Source organism: Cherax quadricarinatus, chromosome 44 (assembly GCF_038502225.1).
Source record: "Cherax quadricarinatus isolate ZL_2023a chromosome 44, ASM3850222v1, whole genome shotgun sequence".
Lineage (NCBI taxonomy): Eukaryota > Metazoa > Arthropoda > Malacostraca > Decapoda > Parastacidae > Cherax > Cherax quadricarinatus.
The window spans coordinates 5,629,028-5,654,914 of NC_091335.1; the positions used below are offsets into that span (position 1 = coordinate 5,629,028).

Here is a 25,887-nt window from a genome sequence, read left to right on the forward strand (position 1 = left end):
ACAAGTATGCTTCAGGACAAAAGTCACTCAGTAGCCCAGATCGACCTGTCCAGTACGCGTCACTCACTTCCTGAGGCTGCCTCTATTTCACACTGTCAGTTTATCTGTGAGCATCAGCCGAGGTAGACATAAGCTGGTATGTATGTGTACTGCCCTGTGCAGCATATAGTTAGTATTTACCCACTGTTACTGTGAATTTGTAGCTATTATTAATTTTATATATAATGTATGTGTGGTTCTTACGTTTTCAATGGTTTTGCTAGGATTAGCAGAGTATGCGAGGCTGTATACGTTCACGTATACAGCCATATATATCAATAATAACAGCATTTTGTGAAGGGGGTAACATGCTTTATGTGGCATGTTAAATTGGGTAACAAGCTGAAAAAGTTTGGGAACCACTGCTCTAGGGGAAATGACTCTATCCATGTATCAGAGTACAAAGACAGGAGGTACGAAAGCTTAATGGTGAACGAAGATTAGCATTATTCCCAGTCACTAAGCGGCTCTCGTATGTCCACTGTGGAGCTCGATGTTGTGGTCCACATCGCTGACTGTTACTTTATCAGCTGATCCCAATTTTCTCTGCGCGGCTTGAGGGGTGTGGCTCACTAGCACTTATTTTAATAATTTCCTACCGGTTAAGGCTGGTTTATTCATTTTTTTTGAGTAACATTTGGGACCTAGGGAAAAAGTTTTAGGTGATGCCCATAACGGTAGCTATTTGTCATTTTTAAGTATGGATATTGTCACCTAGTGAGCATATTTATTGCTGTATTACGTGTCACTTTAACTGAGGTGCCTTGATATTGATGAGGGGCTCTTGATCCAAGGAATTGTACTTATCCCACTTGAATTGGATCTGAATGCCTCCCATTCTCAAGCGCTACATGACCTCTACGGAAAAAATATTTCTTAGTGTGATAGATTTTTACTATTGGTTAGTTATTGCTCGTTTATGATCGTGTGACTTACAGTATTTTTGACCTTTCATTAGTAAACGCTTAATTTCTTATGTCTAAGCGGGTTTTCTTTTTAACTTATTTTCCAATAGCCGGATGACCTGATATGTGACATGTTGGTTAATGTGTCTCCACAGCAGGATGCTAGATGACGATTAATGTGTGCCCTCCTACAGCAGGATGACGGGCCGCAGTGAGTGAGGCGGCCACAGAGCGTCATGCCCGGGCCGCCGCCCATCATCCAGGCCGCCCTGGCTGCTAGTGTGGGTGTAGGGGGCGTTACGCCCCCCTTCACCATCCCAGCTCACTTCCCGCCTTACGCCTACCTCCCACCCGCCGCCCACGAGTCCCTGCTACACCCAAATTTCCCGTCAGAGGCTGATACACTCGCTTATGTTGATGCTCTCAAGCACTCGGACCTGAGTGATTGGAGGTCCTTGCAGGAGGTAAGTAATGGTCCCTCGTTGTTTGCTCCAGACGTGAGTGAAGGCCCCATAGTGCTCCAGGGGTGAGTGAAGGCCCCATAGTGCTCCAGGAGTGAGTGAAAGCCCCATAGTGCTCCAAGGGTGAGTAAAGGCCCCATAGTGCTCCAAGGGTGAGTGAAGGCCCTGTAGTGCTCCAGGGGTGAGTGAAGGCCCCTTAGTGCTCCAGGTGTGAGGACCAATCATTCTGCTAGGACGAGTGATGGGACCTCCCCCACCCCACAGCGTGTAAAAGTATTGCCTAAGAGTTTACAGTTTCTCATGCTCTGTCGCGTACATTACCGTATTAACTCGTACTGGTTTACGTTTGTTTTTAAATATATTACTGTGACTACCAGTGATGCTTCTTGTGTAACATTCCTTCCCCCCCTTCCCATGGGTGACCATAGGTGGCGGCTCGGGCTGGTGCTGGGTCTTGTTCGGGCGCAGTGACCACCTCCGTGCTGACCGCACTCTACCTCCTGGGCCTTTTCAATCTGTGTGTCGCCTCTCCCGCCTCCTGCTGCGTCCCTCCTGCCGCAGGACGTCGACGTCGCAGGTACGTGGCACAGACCTGGCCCCTCCTGCAGGTGGTGGCACATCCCGCGGGTGGTGGCTCCTGTGATGGTGCCACCTCCGTATTGTAATATAGTAGTAGAACTGGACTAGACTAATAATTGAACTAGGTGTAGATATAGATATAATATTAGCTTTAAGGTGTTGCTGGTGGTAGCAGCTGCAACAAACAGCCATAGCAAGTGCAGTAGGAGCAGTAACAGCAACAGCAGCAGCAGTTACAGTAGTGAATGCTGCTGCGAAAATTTTGATTTATAATAAAATGCTACCCAGGGAGCTGATACGAGATGCTGGTCAGTTACAATGATTTCCTCATGCATTAGTTACCAGAAAGAAAAGTCGGATCATTTTATAACTAGACCTAGAAAACCATTAATAACGTTTTTTCCTAAAAGGGGGAAATCGTAGGAAAAGTATGGCAGTTATGACGCCATGCTCATGAAGGAAGCTTCATCCACGAACTCATAAAATGCCTTGCGCTAAGCACTTGTTATTTTACTGACTGTTTCTTCCCTGGTGGCCCCAAATGACGTGTGGTGATCCGTGTTTCTTCCCTGGTGGCCCCAAATGACGTGTGGTGATCCGATGTTACCTGTGGCAGGACGGTAGACCCAACCCTGCCTCCACTGCTCAACAACCTGCCGTATAACCTCTCTAGTCTCTCCCTGGAGCAGTTCCGCTCCCTTCCTCACGTCACCACCCCCGACGGGGGGCGAGTCCCCCTACACATCTCTGTTGTCGAGCAGGTGAGTGACACCTCTGTGTTGACAGGTGGAAGATATATAAGAATGTTTGAAGTTTATAACAATATCCTGAGGCTATACGCGCTTCAGTTATTTTATACATATTTATATCCTTTGGGAAAAGTTGAACTGATCATTATCCTTGACTGTTTATAATAATTTTTTTCCTGTGCCCGTTCTCAGTCACATTATATGTTAATTCTGTAGAAAGTAATTCGTGACAAGGGATTTAAAATTGAAGTAGCATGCGAGATTTATTTCAGTTTTGCCTGGCAGTGCCACTGCAGGAACTTTTGTTAGGGAAGAGTTTTATCAGGTTCTTCCCTAGCAACGTTTTCTTTGCAGTAAAACCTTGTTTAAGGTGATTTTTATAATGGTACACTTGATTTATAATATATCGCATACTTTTTAAATATAATGATGTTTGTCAGGTTCGTAAGTTGTGGGATTCGAATCCACGGCTGCTGTCGTCAAGGTCGTGTTCGTCGGCGATGGAGTCTGTCCGTTCTTCGTTCATCTCTCTGAGCGGTGTGGCGTCGGGCATCATCCTGGCATACAGTGTGGCGCAGCTGGCTCAGTGCTACCCTGACCACACCCTTGACCCCAGCACCCCGCCAAAGATCTGGCTTTTTCCCATCCCCAGGACTGTCTCGCCTCAACCATACTCCCCCATCCCCATGCTTCCCGGGCAGATCCCAGTATTAGGTAAGTTTCCTCCAGTAGGTTCAAGCTCGAGGCAAGTTTAAAGAGCTCCGCTTTCAAGAGCTTCAGAAGTGTTGCTAGCGTTAGATAACATTTCTTGCCAAAAATTAATATTGGCTATAGTTTCATTGTATCTTTTTTATTTTTGTATTATTAAAATTGACGCGCTACCCCTTCCACTAAGGATTTGTGCTTCTTACCTGGTGAACTGTACATGACTTGTGCTTAACAAGTGAACAGTATAGCATGACTAGACATCCTAACCAGTAACCTGTCTTTTACTAATTACTCATACACTATGACCTGTGCTTAGTTGTGCATACGCCTTGATCTGTGATTTATTATTATTACGTGGGAAGAGCTAAACCCATAGCAGCAGTAGTGCCCAGGAGGGTGAGAAGGGGAATGAGAGGCAATCAGATTCAGTTCAACGAAAAGGAGGACAAGGGCCAATTCCTTTGCTCAGAGTCCATCACCCACATCAAGGAACCTCCCTGGAGGGGACTCTTAAGTAGTGATCCACACAGCATAGCATGCAATCCAGTAAAAATCAGCGATCTTAACAGTGCAGAACACGTCACAAGGGATGGAAATCTTTAGCACTAGATCTTTCGCATTCGTGCATGATCAGGAGCTATCTAGTGTTGCGAGACAGCATCAGATAGAAGGGAAAAGTATCTGAGGCAAGGCAGAAAGTATCAGTGGCAGCCCATGTGACTTATAGGCCGCCACTGATACCTTCTGCCTTGCCTCAGATGCTGTCTTGCAACATTGCATAACTCCTGACGAAGCACGAGTGCGTGAAAGATCTGTAACTAATGCTTTCCATCCCCATCTGGCATTTTCTGCCCAACATTGCATGTGATCTTGACTAACCTGTGCCACTTAGTAATGACCTATACAGCATTACTTGTCCCTTAAATAGTGACCTGTACCCTTTAACTAGTGATGTATACATCATGACCCATGCCTCCATTTTAATGTAGATTTGAACCCCGGTGACTAGTGCCCCTCGCCCATTGTCCTCTGGCTATTAACTTGGAGGCATGTCGTTACAGGTAAGGACGAGGATGACGATGGGTGTGACAGGGATGAGGTGCCCCTCGGGTATGACAGCTGTGCCCAGCTGCTGTCTGCTGAGCCCTGCCCCTACAAGCACTGGGTCCTCCTCAACAAGGACACCCGCATGGTAGGTGTCCTCATGCTTTCCCCACAAACATATGCCACTAATTAATTTTTTATTACATTTATGGGGAAGCGCTAAACGCATAAGGGTCATACAATGCCAGGAGAATTGAAGGCAGTCGGCTTCATTCCAGAGAAAGGGAAAATAGTTCATTCTTTGGAACAAGTCATTCACCAGCAAAAGGCACCTTCCTGGAAGGGAATATGTCACTTGAGCTTAAAGTACACCAAATAAATCTTATTAAACATGGTTGCATGATTAATTTCTCTGCCTTACCTTTGTGTATGGGGGTCTAAAAATTTTCCATTTTTTCTTTCACGAGTGTTAACCAATTTTAAGCTGTTAATGAGAAGTTCCTTCCCTTGAAGGGAAAGGGGTGCTTTGATACTGGTGAAGAACTCTTCATTCGAGGAATCGTCACTACCCTTCCCTTCATTGGATTGAACCTGATTTCCTCCAGTTACTCAAACACTGTTTAGACCCCTGTGAATTTATTACTTTAATGGGGCGACTGCTAAACTTACAGGGGTAAACAGTGCTTGGAAGAATGGGAGGCAATCAGGCTGGATCCAAGGAAAGGGAGGATAGTTTCAGTTCCTTCAATCAAGATCCTCATATCAGCATTAGTGCATCTGCCTTGAGAGATTATGAAATTAGTGTTTTCCCTTGAATGTGATGAAACTTTTTAGTTTCTCTTTAGCTTGTCATTCCACGAGAAATATTTTAATAAATTAACATTAGTGAAGGTACTTAAGATGAAAATTTTACTCTACATTTTCAGTTGTGAAGTTTTTCAGTAAGATGTATACTTTATTTTGGTCATTGTAACTAATATGTTCGTTTTACTGAACAGGGAGAGTGTGTGCCACGACTTTGTGCTGACAACTTTGTGTATATTGAAGCTGATCAGATGTGCCATGATATTAATGAAGCCGACATCTGTCCTGGTAACAGACGCCTCTACCTCACAGCCTCAGGAAAAGCTGTCTGTGACTGTCCCGAAGGTCAAGCAGTTACTTAAATGTTTCTACAGTTATACCTTAGAAAATAATAACTTTTTGAGCATGTTAGATAGGGGTGAATGGAGACTTGCTGGTACAGTATTAGCAGGGTAACATTTGTGAAGAGATTCAGGGGAAATGGTTAACCAGACTTCAGTCCTGAAGATGGGAAGGGCAGTGCCTCCACTCTGAAGGAGGGGTGAGAATGTTGCAGCCACAGGGTAATCTTAATTGTCATGTCCACATACTTATGGCAAGATGGAGAGTGAATGGATGATGGTTAATGTGTTGTCTTTGTCACCTTGCCTTAGTGGGAGATGTTTGTTGAGATAAAAAGAAAATTACTTATTGCTAGTGTCTGTAATCATTAATATGTTTTATGGGGAAGCACTAAACCCATAGGGGTGAAACAGCGCCAAAGAAATGAGAGGTAATCAGATTTGATACAAGGAAAAGGAGAGAAACCACAATTTGCTGGGTAAAGAGCCCGTCAGTCTCGAGGAGACTCCACTGAAGGTTGTCCATAATTATTAACTTGTTGTTTAACTCCATGGGAAAGTGAAGAATAATCCTTCCTTCATAAGCCATACATGTTGTAAGAGGCAACTCCGATGCTGGGAGCAAGCGGCTGGTAACGCCCTTCTATATAAAATACTGAATGTGAAAAAAGAAAAACGTTTTTCAGGTCACTGTGCCTCGGTGGGAGATGACCGGTGTGTTAAAAAAACATTGTTCAAGAGTAAGTGTGCTAAACTCAGAGCTCAAATATTATTAGTCATTGATGGGGGTGTAAAATGTTGGGGCATACAGTGACTGGGAAGGCTGGGAGTGGAGGCAGTTAGGTTTGATCCAAGGAAGGGGAGGTCTGGTCCAGTTCCTTGTCTCAAGAGCCACTTGCCAGTATCAAGTGTAACCTATTTAGTGTAATAGTCATACAGTGCCACTGAACCCTGTTTTATAGTTGCTAAATTTGTGCTTAGTGAACAGTTCTACACTTGATAGTTTGGTTCAGCAATCAGGATTTTCATTTCCCCAATCCAGTTATTTATATATGAAATTACTTAGCACCAAACTACTAAGTAAAATTCTTCCCCACTGCATAGTGGCTCAGATATGTTCTATGGTAATACCCCAAGAATATTATTAAATTCGTGAAGGGAAACACTAAACCCATAAGGGCCATAGTGCCTAGGAAATGGGAAGCAATTAAGTTTGATGTAAATAAGTGGAGGTTAGATCTAATTCTCTGAATCAGGAGTCCTTCATAGACATCAAGGCATCCACCCCCCTTCCTATGTACCTAGCAACAAAAGTGCATTGAGGCTGGTGAGGGGCTCTTGATCCAAGGAATTGGATCTGTTTTCCCTTTCCCTGTAATGAACCTGATTGCTTTTATTTCCTAGGTCCTGTCCTACATATTTTACTCTTCCCATAATACTTTTTTCAACACATCAGGTGTCTCCCACTGAGGTAGGCTGACCCAAAAAAAGAAACTTTCACCATCACCAACTCTGTCACTGTCTTGCCAGAGGTGTGCCCATAATGTGTGTTAAGAACAATTTTTCTCTGTAGACAATTATTAATCACCTCGTATAATTAAACATTTGGTGTTCTTTTGCACATTCTTGAGAACTCTACATATTTGAGCCCAAGAGTTCACTACCTGGGGAAGTTAAAAAGTTGTCACACATCCAATGGCTGTACATGCATGTGCAGGCATATGAGAGACTTTCATCCATTTGTGGAGTGATACTGTTGATATATTGACCCATGTTTCCTTGCTGCACAGTAGTGAATGTCCATTGCATTTTTATTTGACAAGTATTTTCCTATAAACACAACACACTTTGGAGACTTGCCACACACTGATTTAACTTTTTAAATGATATGAATTATAAGCTTTATTTCTAAAAGTACATGTACAGTGTATACAGTCCTAGCTAACATCAGTGGCATACTACTCTATAGTAAGCCCCTTTTTATGCAGAGCATTTCTGGTAAGTTTTGTCCCAGAATGCGACCAGCACCAGTCAACTAGCATCTAGGTACCTATTTTACTGATAGATGGACATGGATAACAGGCGCCTTAAGGGAACTCGTTGTAATGCTTCCATTCATACTGGGGATTGACCACTCAGACCTCGGTGTGTGACAGACTATTCTAAAATATTAAATTCTTGACACTTGTTTGTTTTAAGAATGATAAGGTGTATGGGATAAATGTGTGTGCTTGTCCCTTAGGTATGTTCCCTGGCCCCCATGACACCTGCTACTTTCTGTATGAGCCAGCCTACTGCCAGCAGGGTTCTGTCCTTCAGTTTGACAAGACAACAAAAACCCTCACTTGTAAAGCTGATCCCTGCGGTCATGTCAACAGTGACTTGTGGCCTGATCTACTCCCCTATGCCCCACGGAAGGATGGTTCCTGTTATCGCTTCAATGAGGTTTATATTATGCTTTATCTTTGTTATTGTGGCTTAGAAAATTACATAATGCAGTATAGAAAAATATGATCTAATTTCTAAAAATTTTGTAAGTGCCCAAGCTTGGCAACCAAATGATAACGTTTTTGACAAGACAGCAATGACGTAATCTTTCCCGGCAGGCTGTTCATAATGTTCGTTTACCTCCAACAATTAATGTCGTCCTTTTTTCCTTCCTTTCTCAATACTGGTGCAGCAAGGGCCGTGCAAAAGAGGCCAGAGATTTGGCTATGACACAGAACAGCTGGAGGCTACATGTGTGTCACTGCAGGAGGCTGGCCTTGTGCGTCCCCGCAGATCCTTCATGTTCCATCAGATGTCTTTCCCTGCTGCCCAGGACAACAGATACCTCCAGTACCAGGTCACATATATTGTGCTTACTACTATCACTGCCAGGTTACATCTCCCATTTCCCAGGCGCTGTATGATCCCTAGGGATTTAGCCTGCATTACTGTAATAAGAAACAAATACATGTATTACATAATTTACTGCTCTGCCTACTACCGCTATGAGGTCACCTGCTACCAAGTTATACCAACTAGTTATACTATCGCCACTGCCAGGTCATACCAGAGTTACCTCTATTGGAACACATGCTACTCTTAATATGACTACTATCAAACTACAATCACTGCTTTTACTACTACCACTATCATGTCATGCAAAGTACTCCATCTCACTCATTGACTTTCATACCATTTCCATTCTCTTATATTCGGGAAGTATCAGATGTGTAATCCCCATTCTTGTAGCCTTGTTTTAGTCAAAGAGCAATCAGGTTCTGTCCAAGGAAGGGGAGGTCAGCTCCAATTCATTGATTGGTGTCAAAGGACCTCCATTGAGGGGTCAGCACTGTTCAGCTGATGGGGCAGCTGATTTCAAACAGTGACTACCACAGGAGATGGGAAGATCAAAACACAAGCTTAGGTATAGTTTATAGGCTTGTAACAATGAAGATAGGAAAAGTAGCACAGAAATGTATGTTTCCTAAGGAACGGGGACAAAATCAGCTCTCAAATACTTGGATCTTCTTAGAGTAAGTATCTTGATGCTAGTGAAAGGCTTCTAGTCCAAAGAAATAGCTAACCTTCCTTTGGATCGAATCGGATTGCCTTTCATTTCCCAAACACTGTTGACCTAAGGTCCCCATTAATGTAATAATTCCTCGGATCAAGAGGCTTCACACTGTCAAGGTACCCCCATTGAAGAGGCAACCCCACACCTGCATCTTCCAGTACTTTTAATTTTTTTTTTTTAACCATAACTTCCTGCCTTGTGCATATCAGTTTCTATTAAAAACTTCATCTTTACAGTATTTCAGTTTTTTCATACATTTTTTTATTTTTACTTCATTTCCTATTTTTACAACTCCCTGATCTCTTGGAGAACTTGGTATTTACACACTCAAGTGTTTAAGCATGACATAGTGATGCAAATCCAGTATCAGTTTCATTACCACCTTGGCATCCACATCTGCTTTCATCCTTCCATCTTCCATGACAGTGTATTATTACTGATATTTATGTTCACTATGGTCTGTTCCTGTGCTTATAATCATAGTCTTTGCCAAAAATAGTTATATGCTTTGCTCTTTCCACATTTGACATTCCTTTTCAAATGTCAACAGGTGTCATACATCATTAAGAACCTTACTGACTGGGAACTGGAGGTGAAAGGTATCAAAAGGACAAGGAGGGATGTGTCTGGGACCCCTGAAGGAGGTTCTCGGTTACACCCTAGTCATAAAGTGGTACCTTTCCTCGACACCCGGGATATTCCCCGTAGTTTCTATACATTAAAGAGACCACGTCGTTCCCGATGGGGGACTCCCAAACCTAGAAGAGGCAACCATCGCACCCGGCACCACCGCCACATCAGAAATAGGAGAAACCACAGTGATGGTAGTGATGCCACAGGAGTTACACTTGGAGCCCTTGCATTGTCCCCTGGACCAGCAGATGTTGGAGGACCCCACAAGAACACACGAACTCGGGGTACAACCCGGCATCGGGCGCGGTCCAGGAATCAGAAAAGCAGAAGCCATAGTGCCACTAAAAGCCGAACAGAAGTTGGAATAGTGAGTGGCAGCACGATGCACTCTATCCACTCCACACAGAGAGGAAACTTGGACCACAGCAGTATTGTCAGGGTGAGTGTATTAGAGGTTGCCGAAGAAAACTATAAAACATTCTGTAAAGGTAAGATAATTAAATTTTTTATTTTCTATATTGGAAAATAAAAGACCCTTGCAAGATTCAAAGGGCAGTAATATAGGGCGATTATTTAGCAGTGAATTTGTTAACATAGAGGTGTTTTACAAATAAAATGATTGTCTGATTGGCAGCAATTGCTGACTTTATACTTCAAAAGGGATGTTGTCAGGTTGAAAAAATATCAAAATGCTTGTACTGACAGTGAAAGACTGGTTTTGATGTTGAAAATAATTTATGATAGGTGTTGTCTTCATGGTCATTATTACTGGAGACAATTTGTGGTTTTGATGATGCAGGTTATTGAAGAGTGCTTGTTTTGATTGCAATAATTCTGACAAAGTTGTACTTTTGATAGTGAAAGTTCATTAGTTTATCACTTTTTTTCTTTCTGATAGCAAGAGTTATCTGAGAGATGGTCAAAGACACATGAAATCTTTTATTGTGAAAGTTATGAATAGATATTGTAACAGTTTGGATACTTTACATTACCACAAATAGCAGTGTTCATGGTGAAAATTAAAAATGTAGTCCACAAACATATTGGCAAGATTTGATGGTCTTTTGAAAAAATTTTCACTTATGTTTCATATATTATTAAAATCTAATACACAAATCATCTTTGTGGCAGGTGAACCAAACAGCATTGGCAGCCCCAGTGGTAGTGCAGCAAACATTGTCCTCGAGGAACACAAGTGCACACTTAAGTTCTAGAGGTGAACATAGGCAGAACAGAGGCTCTAGAGGTCGCAAAGGAAAGAAGAAAGGTCATGGACGGAGAAAGAAAGGTCATGGAGTACGTGGCAAGACAAAACATGAAAACAGGCAAGAGCGTGGGCAGAGGCGTGGTCGCCGGAGGAAGAAGAAACCAAGTATGTCTAATGCTACCCAAACAAAGAGAAAGAAACCGAAGGTGTCATTGTTCCATGGGCCAGCTATGTTACTACCTACAGATGGCAACACCACTGCTAATGGCAGTCACAGCAGCATTGGAAACAGCAATGGGGATCAAAACTCTCATAGTGACATCTCTGGAGAGAGGCTGGATGCCGATGAAGAATCGCAACAGTCGTCTTCATCAGAGATGTCTCTGCCCAAATACCTGCGTAACCGTGGAAGGCGACAGCTGGGGGAGGGTGGTGGCATTATACAGGCACCCTTACTGAGTGCTTGCAAACCTGGTGCGAAGAGAGACTACAACTACAAGTGTCGACCAAAGTTCATCCCACAGGAACGGGATCGCCGTAGAGCAGGTGCAGGTTCCAACAGTATCGCTCCTCGCCCACCCACCATAACATGCCCACAGGTGATTTCCTCTGCTATTAGATTTGCATTGTTTTAATTTGCCTTATTTATAAGGGCAGAGTACAGTGGACCCCCGGCATACGATATTAATCTGTTCCTGAGAGCTCATCGTATGCCGAAATTATCGTAAGGCGAATTAATTTTCCCTATAAGAAATAATGGAAATCAAATTAATCTGTGCAAGACACCCAAAGTATGAAAAAAAAAAAGTTACTGCATGAAATATTAAGTTTAAGGCACACAAACTGAAGAAGACATGCACAGTAAATAGTACTCTACTAACAATAGAATACATGACACTTACCTTTAATGAAGATCTGGTGATGATTGATGGGATGGGAGGAGGGGAGAGTGTCGAACTTATTGTTTAGAAGGGGAATCCCCTTCCATTAGGACTTGAGGTATCGAGTCCTTTTCCGGGGCTACTTCCCTTCTTCTTTTAATGCCACTAGGGCCAGCTTGAGTCAGTGGACTTCTGTCGCACAACATATCTGTCCATAGAGGCCTGTACCTCTCGTTCCTTTATGATTTGTCTAAAGTGGTTCACAACATTGTCATTGTAATAACCATCAGCATAGCTTGCAATAGCTATGTGAGGGTGATTTTCATCCATAAAGGTTTGCACTTCAAGCCACTTTGCACACATTTCCTTAATCTCTTTTTTCAATTCCATACTAATTCTCACCCTTTTTACCACAGGGATGGCACTAGAAGCTTTCTTGGGGTCCATGGTGACTTTTGTAGTTACAAAATCTAAAAACACTGGGATAATGTTAAATATACCGAATGTATGAGTAGATGCGACCACACTGGCTGGCTTGTGAACACTGGCGCTGAGGCCACACATGGGACGCGTCTCGGACGAATCGCGTGAAGCGAGGCAAAAGTTTTGCGTTAAAATGTATCGTATGCCGGATTTAACGTATGCTGATGCCATCGTATGCCGGGGGTCCACTGTACTTGTATTTATGTACTAAGTAATGGTATATTTTTGTTTAGAAAAATTCTCTTTAAATGGGCCTTGATCATATGATGACTTGCTCAGGGGCTCGGTAACTTCTTGCACACCAGTACTGAGGATCCACCTCACTTAGAGCAACTCCTTACATTGTCATCCACTCAAGGGAGGTTCCTCAGTGCTAGTGAGGGACTCTTGGTCTAAGGAATTTGATGTGCCCTTTCCTTCTTGGCTTGAACCTGAATGCCTCCCATTCTTTCCCAGACACTGTATGACCTACTTGTTTAGTGCTCTTCCATGAATGTAATAAGTGTCATACACACCTCTTGGTGTATATGCCTGATGTACCTGACTAAAACTTCTATCTAGTATTTCTAAGCTTGTACCCTTCATGATGGGTTATCTTGATGCTGGTTAAAGGCTCTTGATCAAAGGAATTGGACCTGATTACCTCCCATTCCCCAGGTGTGAGAGACTACAGGTTCAGTCCTTCCCAATTAATAACTCCAAGCTTTGTGACCCTTATGGTTTAGCACTAGTTATGATTGTAATAATAATAATACAATTCAATCTTTCCAGACAGTTGCTTTTAAATCAACACTAAATAGGTATTGGCTTTTTAGGTTCCCTTAGAAAGATCACTGCAAGGTATATCTGACCTCCTCACTTCAAGATGAAACTTATTTGACCATAGAGAAATAAGGCCAGATAATTTAGTAATTTTTGGGGTTTAGTGTAAACATGATATTGATAATATAGGTTGAGTGAATTTTATTTAGGAGGAACCAACTGTTAAACTCTTAAGGATCATACAGCACTTGGGGAATGGGAGGTAATAAGGCTCAAATTTTATTTTAATGAGGGAGGAAGTACTAAATCTTATGTATCATATAGCACCTGGGGAATGGGAAGCATTCAGGCTCGCTCCAAGGAACAGCGCCGATAAGGTCAGTTCTTTGTATCAAGAGCCCTTCCTTGACATGAAGGCCCTCTCCTTGGGGATGGGGGACAAAAGTAATTCATTGAATCAAAAGTACCTGATCATCATGAAGCCTCCTTTGTAGACTAAGTTGAGCAAAGCTTTATAAGGTGTGCCAAACCTGATTTAGGTGGCTCAAAATTTGAGCACTGTACATAAACAGCCCATTACAGTAGTATTCATATTTTCTCTGAGCATTAAAGAACTTTCTTTCCCAGGGCACCCGGCTGGATCCTCGAGGCAAGTGTCAGCAGGTGAGCTGAGAGGATCACAAGAATTTTGGGAAGAATCATTTGAACATCCTAACCCTGCGATGTGCAGCATTAAACTCTTGTGGGTTATTCAGCACAGCATGGTTCTCTATCCTCTGTCCACTAATATGTGAGGTAGTCATTTTACTTGCCTTAGTTGGCTGTACCTTAGTAGGATCAGTGAAGAATTATTCTCAAATATCAAGAAACTGTAAGTGATGTAAATACAGGAAATTATATGCCCCTTTACTTTCACTAGCTACTTTGCTGGTGGATTCGAGGGATAAGCCATGAGGAATAAATGAAGGACTATTTGTTGAAGTTGTCTTTCATCATTTTCGTTGGTGAATGGTATGTACAGCTCTGAATTACTGTTGGTAATCAAATCTGATCATTTTGTGATGTCACTGGAAGGCTGACGACAGTTATCCTTTGTCTTCATCCAGGTTTCTGGCCTCATTAAGGCTGACCAGGGCTGCAATGATATCTACACTGATAACATCACTAAAGCTAACTGTGGCTGTTATGCTTCTGGCATTATCCACTGCCCAGCTCACCAGCATTGTTTACCAAGTGTTATCCTCGCACTAAATACGGGATATAACAAAATACTCTTAATACTTATTATACTTGATTATGTGTGTATATTTTAAGTGAGTTGTTGATTGGCAACTTAAATCGACACTTACGAATAACAAAAGAATTTTAAGTGGTTGATTTGCAAGTCATTGAAAATATAAATCCTGCAGTTATAGCAATTTGGACAAGCTGATCTTAATCAAATATTTTTCAAATCAGTTTGTAGGAGTTTTACACACACAGCACATGCATATGTTATTGCACGAGGCATTACACAGCAGACAATAAGCACCAAATTTAGAGGATAAAAATGCAGATGTGGGGGTGATCAGAATTAAAAGAAGTTAAAGTACCCATAATATTGGGCTCTGAGCCTGACCCACAAATGCAGAAGACAGTATCCACACATTCCCACAGATGAAACATTAAGGAATAGATTCATTCACCAACTCAGATTTTGGCTGAGGTGATGCTTGTTCTTTTTGCTTAGCAGTGCCTTGTGTATACTTTACCTCGTCTGTTCTTTATTACTATAATTTTAAAGCTAAAACAAATAGGCAAAGAGAGCAAGAGAAAATAGTATTATTGCTCTTTGGCAAATGAATCTTGAGGACTGTGTAGTGAAATATACAAGTGAATAGAGGATTGAACTTCAATTAAAATTTTGGTAAGTGGGAGACAAAAATCTTCATGAGTTATTGTAGTGTAGATTGACATGTTGGCACTAAATCCATCACTATTATGAATCATAATTGGGAACATATAACAATGTACTACTCTAGTATACATGAGGGCCCCACTCGTACAGTAGATTAGGTTTCGGGCTACTGCTGTAGTGAAACTTTATATATATACATGTACATAGATCTAATTTGTATGTATATTAGATATATATACACACTTTCAAATGCACAAAAGCCTGGTAACATGTTTACACTATCATATATTAAGGAAGCAATATTATTATTATAATAATCAAAAAGAAGTGCTAAGCCACAAGGACTATACAGCATAAGGAAGCAATAGAGCTAGGCCTATTATAATCATAACTAAGTGCTAAACCCACAAAGATCATACAGCACTGAGATCTAGGCCTAAAACATGTATATACAGTACACACATTACTTGCCTTTTAAAAAATTTTCGTCCTTAGCGAATGAATATATTTATTGTAAGAAGTTTTGAGTAATTGAAAACTGCTGCTCTAGCAAAATGTAAAGCAGGGCCCTCCTGTATAGATTATTATTATTATAATCAAGGGGGAAGCACTAAACCCGTAGGATTATACAGCGCCTATGGGGGGATGGAAGGCATTCAGGCTTAATTCAGGGAACTGGAGCACAGATCCAACTGGAGCACAGATCCAATTCCCTAGATCAAGAGCCCCTCACCAGCGTCAAGGAGCCTTCCTTGAGGGGTCCTGTATAGAAAATACAATGACAGCAAATTTTTATTATAATCATGGGGGAATGCTAAACTTGCATTGTATATCCAACTTGCATTGTATAATGCAAGTTGGATGGAAGGTATTCATTCAATTCAGGGAACCAGAGTACAGATCCAATTCCCTAGATCAAGAGCCCTTCACCAGCATCAAGGAACCTCCCTAGAGGGGAATGACAGCAAAACACTTGGAAAGTTTAATGCCAAAATATTGATTTACTTTACAATAATGTCTTGTCTTTCTCTCCATCTACCAAAATTGTTTTGTATTGGCTAATATGTTTCATTATGGCCAATCATTGGATATTTTACTCTTGAATGATACTGTATGACTTGTCAATCATGATATAGATATTTAAAAGCATGGAAGCAGCTAATTAAAATAAATAATATTCAATGTACCAAGATATGCATTTCTGTTCCTTGTAACAGTTACTGGGATGTCTGTGACAACATTACTTTTGATTAGTACTAAACCTGTGTTAGGACACTATAGTTGACAGCATCTAAGAATTGCCCCATCAGGGATTTTATCAATTCTCAGAGGGAAAAATAGCGTATGTACTAGAGATGGATGCATGATGTCGCATGTAGTAATATTGTTTAGCCAAGTGGAAACTTTGGAGTTAAAAATTAGGTGGGTCAGTACTTCTCCATGTATTTTTATGTAATAGTTGTATCTGGTGACAAAAAAAAACTTTGCTAGCATTTTAGAAATTAGGAATGAACCTGAATTGTGGTGTTAGTTAATTGTGGCACTGAGTGGATTCTAGGCATGTCTGTTGATTTGGTAACTAGTTTGGCACTGGGGAAGTTCATCAGATGTTTCTCAGTAGTACAGGTATCTTTCGTCATTTATCTGCTCACAACCTGCACATAGAAGGGGGAGCTTATGACAACATTTCAGACCATCTTGGACTATTTACAAAGTAAGTGGTCCAAGACAGACTGAAATGTCGTTGTAAGCTTCTCTGTTGTGTGTGGTGGTGGGGGGGGGGGGGGTTATTTGTATATTGTTTGTCACTGTATTGTGCCTTTTCATTCTTGTCATGCATCTGTTAGCTTCTTTCTTCCTAGAAGTGTCACCAACACAGATCTTGGTACAGCCTTCATAGGGTATTGTGTAGGTGCTGGTAGTGTCTTTAAATGTGGTTTTCCTTTTAACTGGGTTCTTTAGTGTGTTATAGGCTATGGTGGCAACCACAGCCTGCTGGTGTAGGGAATCTTATCTGGCATTATATTATGTACTGTAGTATTTTAATTTTTCTTCTCAGTAATGAAGTGTTGTGGATAGTAAAGTTCAGGGAAGATTTTTTTTATTAATGTAGTTATATCCTTTTAGAAATGTGGGTCACTGCATTCCTAGAATTTTTCTACATAAACAAAACCTTTGAACTTTGCTATCCACACTTCATCAAAAACTGCAGGAGAGAGAACAGAGATGTTACACCATGCCAGGCAAGATTACAACACTTGCAATAACCCCTTTCAAATCCTTAATGCCAATATCAGGGTTGCCACCATAGCCTAGAACACTACTAAGGGTTCAGTTAAAAAGAAGTCTTGTAATGGAAGCAACACTTAGTTGGCTTTAAGGATTTGGAAAGGGTATTGCAAGTGTTGTCGACAGGTAGAACTGTGTATCTATGTAGTATACTTTTTTTTCTAGTCACTGATGAAGTAGTATTGAGAGCAAAGTTCAAAGGTTTCATTTATGTAGTTGCATTTTTCTAGAATTATGAGTGATTACTGTTCTAGGAATGTGGGTCCTGATCAATGTGATTACATTAATAAAGCCTTCCTCAACACTTCACTGGCTGCAGAAAAGCTACATAATGTCAGATAAAATTCCAGCCCCAGCAGATACATAATTTACTTGTCAACAACACACAATAATATCTCTAAAGTCATCATTAGGGTTGCCACCACAGTCAACACAATAAAGAACTTGGTTAAAAAGAAAACATCCTAAGACACCACTGCCACCATCTAAATTATTCCCTGTGGAGACTGTGCAAAATTTTATGGTGGTAAAACTCCTAGAAACCTAAACATGAGCATCAGCAAATGCTGAGATACCTGCCAGAGAAATGACAAATAGCTGCACTATTCACTGAAACAACCATCTGATGAGCCTCCCCAGTACCAAACTAGATACTACAGCAGGAACAGACTATGCTTAGAATCTCCTTTGACTGCCATGACTAACACAATCACACACAATTCAGGTTCATTCTGTTTCATGAAATACTGGCCAAACTTATTCTCACTGAATATGACACTATTACATAAAACTATATGGAGAAAGTACTGAAGTCAGCTTATTGACCCACTAATTTTAAGCTTCAAAGTTTCCACTTACCTGCAGTGATGTTACTCAGGAAACATCAACAGCCTATCTCCACCTCTTGTCTCACCAGTATAATTGAAGGAATTGATCCATCTCTGAGAACTGGTGGATGAAACACTGCCATTAACATTTAACCTTCAAATGGTCATGCATTGCCTGTGGAAGGGGAGAGTAGCTCCAATTCTTTGCTAATATTAAGGAAGACCTCTCGAGGTAGGATAAGAAAAGCTTTACTTTCATAATACACATCTTAGCACTGAATAATTACTTCTGTACACTAAACAATTTGATTTAGTAATACATGCAGCAGGATTTAATTACGGAGGAAGTACTTAAAAAAAAAAAAAAAAAAAAAAACCTGCAATGAAGTCTTGGCCATCACCAAAAATATGACGAGGGAATTATTCTAATACCAAAATACAAAGAATAGAGACAATACAATAAAAATTAAATAGTGCATAATCGAAGTATCAGCTGACTTTTTAATGTTCCCAAATTATAACAAATTTCTAGGCATACTATTACAAAAACTTTCCAGTATGCTAGCATATAAATTCCAAAAAAGTATTAGAATTAAATACTGCGTAGATCTTCAAATTTAGATAAAAGGTTAAGGACATGGGTTCTTACAACTCTTGGGGCCCACACATTGTGTGAAAGTACCAGTTAGAAAGTATTAAGTATGCTCAGTATAATAAAACCTAACATGTTAAACCATTCAATAAAATAACCATTTACATCCATTTTTTAATATATTAATGCAGAGGCTTTGAAAATAAAAAAGTACCTAATATATCCAGGTATAAATAATCTGCAAAGTATTATTCAGGTGTATTCATAAAAAAATGTAGCAATTTTTTTTTAGATGTACATTCTCAAAAGCTCTGGCAATCATGAGTAAAAAAAAAAAAAATTAATAATTTAACTTGCCTAACCAAAGCAAATTATTCAAAATGCCTAAACAAAAAGCGAAGCCAAGTTTGTTTTATTAAATAACCAGAGTACTGCTAATATTTTAATGACAAGAAGAGTAGAATCCTTACAAGTCAAATATAAGAGTTTAGATTCTGTAGACTACCTGTTCTTCAGTGCTATAACCTAAGTAATGTGATTGCAACTTTCAACAAATGAGTGGGCCCCAAAACATCTTTCATAGGATGAAAGCAGGTGGTCGATGATGACATAACACATTCCACATCCTTTGCCTCATGGTATGCCCTATGTAGCATCACTTGCCATGACCTGCAAATACAAATTGGCATCAGCAATTAGGAGCAACTGTAAAATTCATAGTGTTAATTTTTATCTAAAATATACTAAGATAAATATTAATGATTCATCCATTAGGTAGTCATTTTAAGTGTTGTCTTTAGTCCTACATAGTACCTGTCTAAACCAATGCCTGGGAAAAGCCAGTCTCTAACTCAGGTAGGATGTGGATGACTGGCTCTGCTGGAGTTTAGGCAGGATATGCAAGGCAGGTTTGTAAAGGTAGAAAGTTGAAAGTGAATATAGTAAGAGTAAGGTGATGAGGGTATCAAACAATTTAAAGAAAAATTGGATATCACATTGGAGGTAGGGAGTATGGAAGAAAATGTTTTCAGATATTTGGGAGATGACTTGTCAGCAGATGGATTTATGAAGGATGAAGTAAACCATAGAACTGATGAAGGAAAAAAGAGGAGTGGTGCATTGAGGTATCTATGGAGACAGAACATTATCCATAGAGGCAAAGGAGGGAATGTACAAGAGTATAGTGGTACCAACACTCTTATATAGGTGTGAAGCATGGGCTGTAAATACTGCAGCAAGGAAGCAGCAAGAGGCAGTGGAGATGTCGTGTCTAAGGGTAATGTGTAGTGTAAATATTATGCAAAGAATTCGTAGTGTGGAAATTAGGTGTGGAGTTACTAAAATTATTACTCAAAGGGCTGAAAAGGGGCTGTTGAGGTGGTTTGGTCATTTAGAGAGAATGGAACTAGGCAGAATGACTTGGAGAAAGTATGAATCTATTGGGGAAGGAAGGCGGGGTAGGGGATGTCCCAGAAAAGGTTGGAAGGATGGGGTAAAGGAGGTATTGTGGGCGAGGGGCTTGGACTTTCAGCGTGTGTGAGCGTGTTAGATAAGAGTGAATGGAGACAAGTGGTTTTTGCGATCTGACAATTATTATTATAATCAAAAAGAAGCGCTAAGCCACAAGGGCTATACAGCGCTGCAGGGTAGGGAAGGAAGCTAGGGTATTGGATGGCAGAAGGGAGGAGGGATGATCAGTAGGTTACAGAAAACAGCGGGGCAGGGGATAGTACGGGGGCAGGGGATAGTACGGGGGTAGGGGGTAGCAAGAGATTGAAGTAGAAAGGGCTGAAGGTATCAGAATTTGTGAAGTCAGTCAGTTGTTGTCAAAAAGTCGATGAGAGAGTCTGGATGAAAGGTGGGTCCATCAGCGAGAAGGGAAGGTAGAGAGAGAGCAGCAGAGCGAAGACGACGACGGAGGTAAATTCTGCGTGCTCGTTGATAAAGTGGGCAGTCCAACAGAATGTGGCTGACTGATAATGGAACTTGGCAATTCCCACAGAGAGGAGCAGGGCGCCTCTCCATGAGATATCCATGAGTAAGACAAGTATGGCCAATGCGAAGACGGGAGAGAGTAGTCTCCCAACCTCGACACTGGTGATAAGAAGACGGCCAGTAACCTATACTCGGTTTAATAGATTGAAGTTTGTTGCCGAGCATAGTAGACCAACGTTGTTGCCAACGGGTGTGAAGTTGGGAAGATATTGCAGCAAAATAGTCCGTAAATGGAATACCTCTACATGAAACTGGTAGGTCATGTACTGCTGACCGTGCAGCAGTGTCTGCCTGTTCATTGCCCTGTACATCAACATGACTAGGGACCCAACAAAAAACAATATCTTTATGCTTGGTAAAGATGCGGCGTAGCCAAAGTTGGATACGGAGGACTAAGGGGTGAGGTGTATCAAATTTTTGTATAGCCTGTAAAGCACTAAGGGAGTCTGAGACAACCACAAATGATGACACAGGCATAGATGCAATACGGATAAGTGCTGTAAGGATGGCATACAATTCAGCAGTAAAAATACTAGCCGAAGATAGTAAATGCCCTTGTACGACGCTGTCCGGAAACACTGCTGCGAATCCTACGCCGTCAGAAGACTTAGAGCCATCTGTGTACACAGCAATGGCATGAGAATGAGAGTGAAAGTGGTCAAGAAAATGAGAGCGGGAAGCGACCGTAGACAGTTGGGCTTTCGAGCAAGGGAGAGAGAAAGAACAGACTCGAACAGCTGGAACTTCCCAGGGGGGTAGGGAAAAGTGAGATGCTACATGTACATAGAAAGGTGGTAATTGAAGAGAAGACAAGAGTGAATGAAGGCAAAGAGAGAAGGGACGGAGTAAACGGGCGGCGAACAAATAAAGAATGTCTACTAATATCAGTGACCATTCTATAAATAAAGGATTGCGGAGATCATGAGAGCGTACATAGTAGCGAAGGCAATGGGCATCACGGCGATCGGATAAGGATGGAACGTTCGCTTCTGCATAGAGGCTCTCGACAGGGGAAGAGCGAAAAGCACCAAGGCATAAACGTAATCCTTGGTGATGAATGGGGTTAAGGCTAGAGAGAGTAGCAGGAGATGCCGCTGAATAGATCTGGTCACCATAATCAAGTTTCGATAAGATAAGGGTGGAATGTAGGCGAAGGAGGGTTCGACGATCAGCTCCCCATGAAAGATGAGCAAGGGTTTTAAGGAGGTTCAGCTGGCTGTGGCAAGTTGCCTTCAGAGAGGTAATGTGAGGTTTCCAGGATAACCTACGATCAAAGAGGAGGCCCAGAAACTTGACTGTATCACGTTCTGGGTTACGGGAGCCATAGAGGTACAAAGGATGATCGGAGATGACAGAGCGTCTAGTGAACGTAATTTGGTGGGTTTTAGTGCTGGAAAATTTAAACCCACATGTGGTGGCCCAATTGGAAACACGTTCGACTGCATGCTAGAGAGAAACTGTAATAAGGTGACAGTCAGCGCCTGCACAGGCAATAGCGAAGTCATCAACATAGTGATGACCAAATATTTGATGGAAGACTAGAGGCCAAATCATTAATAGCAAGGAGAAAAAGTGTTGTGCTCAGAACACATCCCTGGGGGACACCTTCAGCTTGGATAAAGTCCGGGGAGAGCACATTATTAACCCGAACACGGAAATGCCTGTCAGTTAAAAAGTTCTTAAGGAAGGATGGTAGATTGCCTCGAAGGCCTAAGGAGTGGGCTTGGGCTAAAATATTATACCTCCAAGTTGTGTCATATGCCTTCTCAAGGTCAAAAAATATGGCAATAACTGAGTGGTTATTCGCAAAGGCATTACGAACATACGTATCCAAGTGTAGTAAGGGGTCTATGGTAGAACGTCCCTTACAAAAGCCATATTGACGAGTGGAGAGACTGTTGTGTGTCTCTAAATACCACACTAAACGTCTATTTACTAGGCGTTCCATCACTTTGCAAACTGCACTGGTAAGAGCAATGGGACGATAGTGGGAGGTTTCATATCCCGTAGTGCCTGGTTTGCGGAAAGGGAGAACAATGGCGGATTTCCACAGCTGTGGAAGAACTCCTTGTGACCAAATAAGATTGTAAAGGCGTAATAGGACTGCAAGGGCTGACTTATGTAAATGTTGTAGCATACGAATATGAATGTTGTCGGGCCCAGCTGCCGATGATCGGCAAGCTGAGAGTGTTGCCTCCAGTTCTTGAAGTGTAAAAGGCACATTATACTGTTCTTCTCTGAGAGAAGAAAAGTCCAAGGGTGCTAACTCTCTGGCAGACTTTGAGGAAAGAAATGAGGGGCATAGATGGAGTCCCTGAGAAATACAGACCAGATGATTGCCAATTTCATTGGCAACATCTAGTGGGTTTGCTATATCAACACCGGCAACCCGCAGAACAGGAGCCGGGTCAGGAGAATATTTACCACTCAGTTTTCGTAGTTTTTTCCAGACTGCACTCATAGAGGAAGCAGAGGTGATGGTGGAGACATAATCTCGCCAGCAAGTGCGTTTAGCGTCACGGATGACACGGCGAGCGGTCGCACGCTTCTGCTTAAATTCAAGAAGTCTCTCTGTGGTTCTATTGTACCGGTACCTGCCCCATGCAGCGCATTTCAAACGTACTGCACGAGCACAAGCATGAGACCACCAAGGCACGCATTTCTGAGAATGCCTGCCCGAAGTTTGGGGTATAGAATGAGAAGCTGCGGTTAAAACGGAGGACGAGAAGAGGTGTAAAAGCTCATCGATGGAGGACGAAGAAGGAACCTCTCTAAAAACAGTTAGGTGTGAGTAAAGGTTCCAATTTGCCTGATCAAATTGCCAGCGGGGGATGCGAAGAGGTGGTGAATATGAAGGGGAAGTAAGAATGATTGGGAAATGATTGCTGTCATGTAAGTCCGCAAGAACAGACCAAGTGAAGTCTAATGCGGCAGAGGAAGAGCAGACTGAGAGATCGATGTAAGAGAGAGTGTGAGTCCGAGGATCAAAATGGGTGTGAGTACCTGTATTTAAAACATGGAGGGGGTGGGTGGCAAGAAAAGCCTCTAACTGAATGCCACGGGAATCACAGTGAGACCCCCCCCAGAGGAAATGGTGGGCATTAAAATCACCAAGTAACAGAATCGGTGGTGGTAATGACGAAACAAGAAAGGCAATATCCGGAATAGATAATGCCCGAGAAGGAGAGAGAGAGATAAAGAACAGAGCGTATACCACCTATGCAAGTGGATACGGGCTGCTGTGTAATGCAGCGAAGTACGAACAAATAGCTGATGGTACGGAATATCAGTGCGTAGAAGAAGGGCACTTTCATTACAGGTCCCATCAGGAAAAGGATCTGAAGAATACAATAAATTATAGCCTGAGATGGGAGAGATAACAGCAGAGTGTAATTTTGGTTCCTGTAAGCAAACACCAACAGGGGAAAACTGGGAGAGTAACATCTGAAGCTCACCTCGATTACCCCTGAGGCCGCGTATATTCCACTGTAAATAGGCCATGATTGGCAATGATAAAGATACCTGAAATCCGCAGGTAAGGGTTCCTACGGACTAGAGGGGTTAGAAAAGTCCACATGCAGAGGCAGTGGAAAACGTTCAAGCAGCGAAGGAACGGTGCGCTGTGAAGAAAGGAGTTGCGCAGATGGAGTAGAGGAGAGAGGAGGAGCAGAGGGTGGATCAGTGTCCATTGATGGTTTGGTCTCTGCAATATATTCAGAGATTGCTTCAAGTGTTTCAGAATTCAGAGATGTCGTATGGGAGACAATATTGGAAATGGTAGGGGGAGGATGAGTAAAGATTGGAACTGTAATGGACTGTACCAAGGTAGAGGGGGACGGAAGGGTGGAGGGAACTGGAGAAGCGTGGAAGGGGACAGAAGAGGCAGAAACCTGGGAGGTGGCAGAAGAGGAAGAAACTTGGGAGGGAACAGGGGAGGAAGGTATAGTACGAGGAGGAGGGTGAACCTCTACACTTGTAACAGAGCCAGTGAGAGGGGGAGAACCAGGTACAGAGACAGGGAAGGGAAAATGAGGTGGTGGAAGATGGGTAGGAGGTGTTAACAGACCTTTTTTTGACTTTTGAGAAGTAGAGGGACGATTGGGAGGAGGCGTCATACGAGATCTCGTCGCTACTGAGGCTTGTGAGAGAGAACACGAAGAAGCAAGATCAGACTGAGACGTTGAAGTAGGGACGTCTGAGCCGAGGACAGCAAAAGAATTAGCTACAGGAGTGACTATGGGAGAGGTAACCACAGAGGTGGGTGCAGAAGATGGGATACCAGAAGTGGGGGGACGTTTTGAAACACGGAAATAAGAAACATGAGGTAGTCTCCCTTGGAGGCGGAGATGAGAAACTGCCATGGAAAAAGGGAGACCTTCTGCCTCTTTGAGGTAATGGATTTCCCGCTCGTTTAAGTAGACTTGACAACGGCGAGAGTACGAAGGGTGAGCCTCATGACAATTAAGGCAAGAGGGAGGTCGATTGCAAGACGTATTAGAATGGTCATCGGCACCACAGACTGGGCATTCGGCGATAGATCTGCAATATTTCGCTGGATGGCCAAATCGCCAGCAATTTCTACACTGTTGCGGTGTAGGGATCACCTTTCGAACTTGTAACCGATGTCCTGCTACATAAACTGAGGATGGGAGTTCACGGCTGTCAAAAGTTAAACGAGCCACATTGCTAGGGTATCGTCTCCGCCCGCAGGCAGGAAGAATGTAAGTGTCTACCTTGAGGATTGGGAGAGCTTGGAGTTCCAGCTGTTCAAGAATGTCAGTGCCACATGTCTGGAAATTTTGTTGAACTATGGTATGGGGCAGAATGATGGTATCACTACAAGAATTGAGAGAATGATGCTTTTCAATAGTTACAGGAACAGTATTGATATGAGAAAGACGAGAAAGCTCATGAGCCTGGGTAGCATTCTGTATGGTGACGATGCGCGTACCGCTCTTAAGAGCATGAAAAGAAATATCTTTACCAACATGGCGTAGAGTGCCTTGCCAATACTGTGGTCAGAAAGATAGGCAGTAGAGGAAGTCGGTTGTAAAGTGAAGAATTTAGTCCATTGTGCAGTCTGAAACTGAGCGTGGAAAGGTAGTGAAGGACGTGTCGATCTTTTCTGA

At 42.2% G+C, this 25,887-nt stretch overlaps 2 protein-coding genes across 2 annotated transcripts in view; one reads left to right on the plus strand and one right to left on the minus strand.

The window, feature by feature from the left end:
- Window positions 1-1,138: 1,138 nt before the first annotated feature.
- On the plus strand, window positions 1,139-14,132 carry LOC128697497 (uncharacterized; the record flags this gene model as incomplete). Its single annotated transcript, XM_053789231.2, is given in 11 exon segments — window positions 1,139-1,408; window positions 1,834-1,982; window positions 2,601-2,745; window positions 3,174-3,447; window positions 4,503-4,633; window positions 5,484-5,634; window positions 7,873-8,075; window positions 8,311-8,475; window positions 9,743-10,264; window positions 10,957-11,631; window positions 13,786-14,132. Coding segments are annotated over 11 exon segments (2,688 nt in total). The 3' UTR covers window positions 13,831-14,132.
- Window positions 14,133-18,658: 4,526 nt separating this feature from the next.
- eIF3c (eukaryotic translation initiation factor 3 subunit c) overlaps window positions 18,659-25,887 on the minus strand; it is a 51,235-nt gene continuing 44,006 nt past the window's right edge. Inside the window, 1 exon segment of the mRNA XM_070094029.1 lies at window positions 18,659-19,432. The gene's annotated coding sequence lies outside the window, so the exon portion shown is untranslated.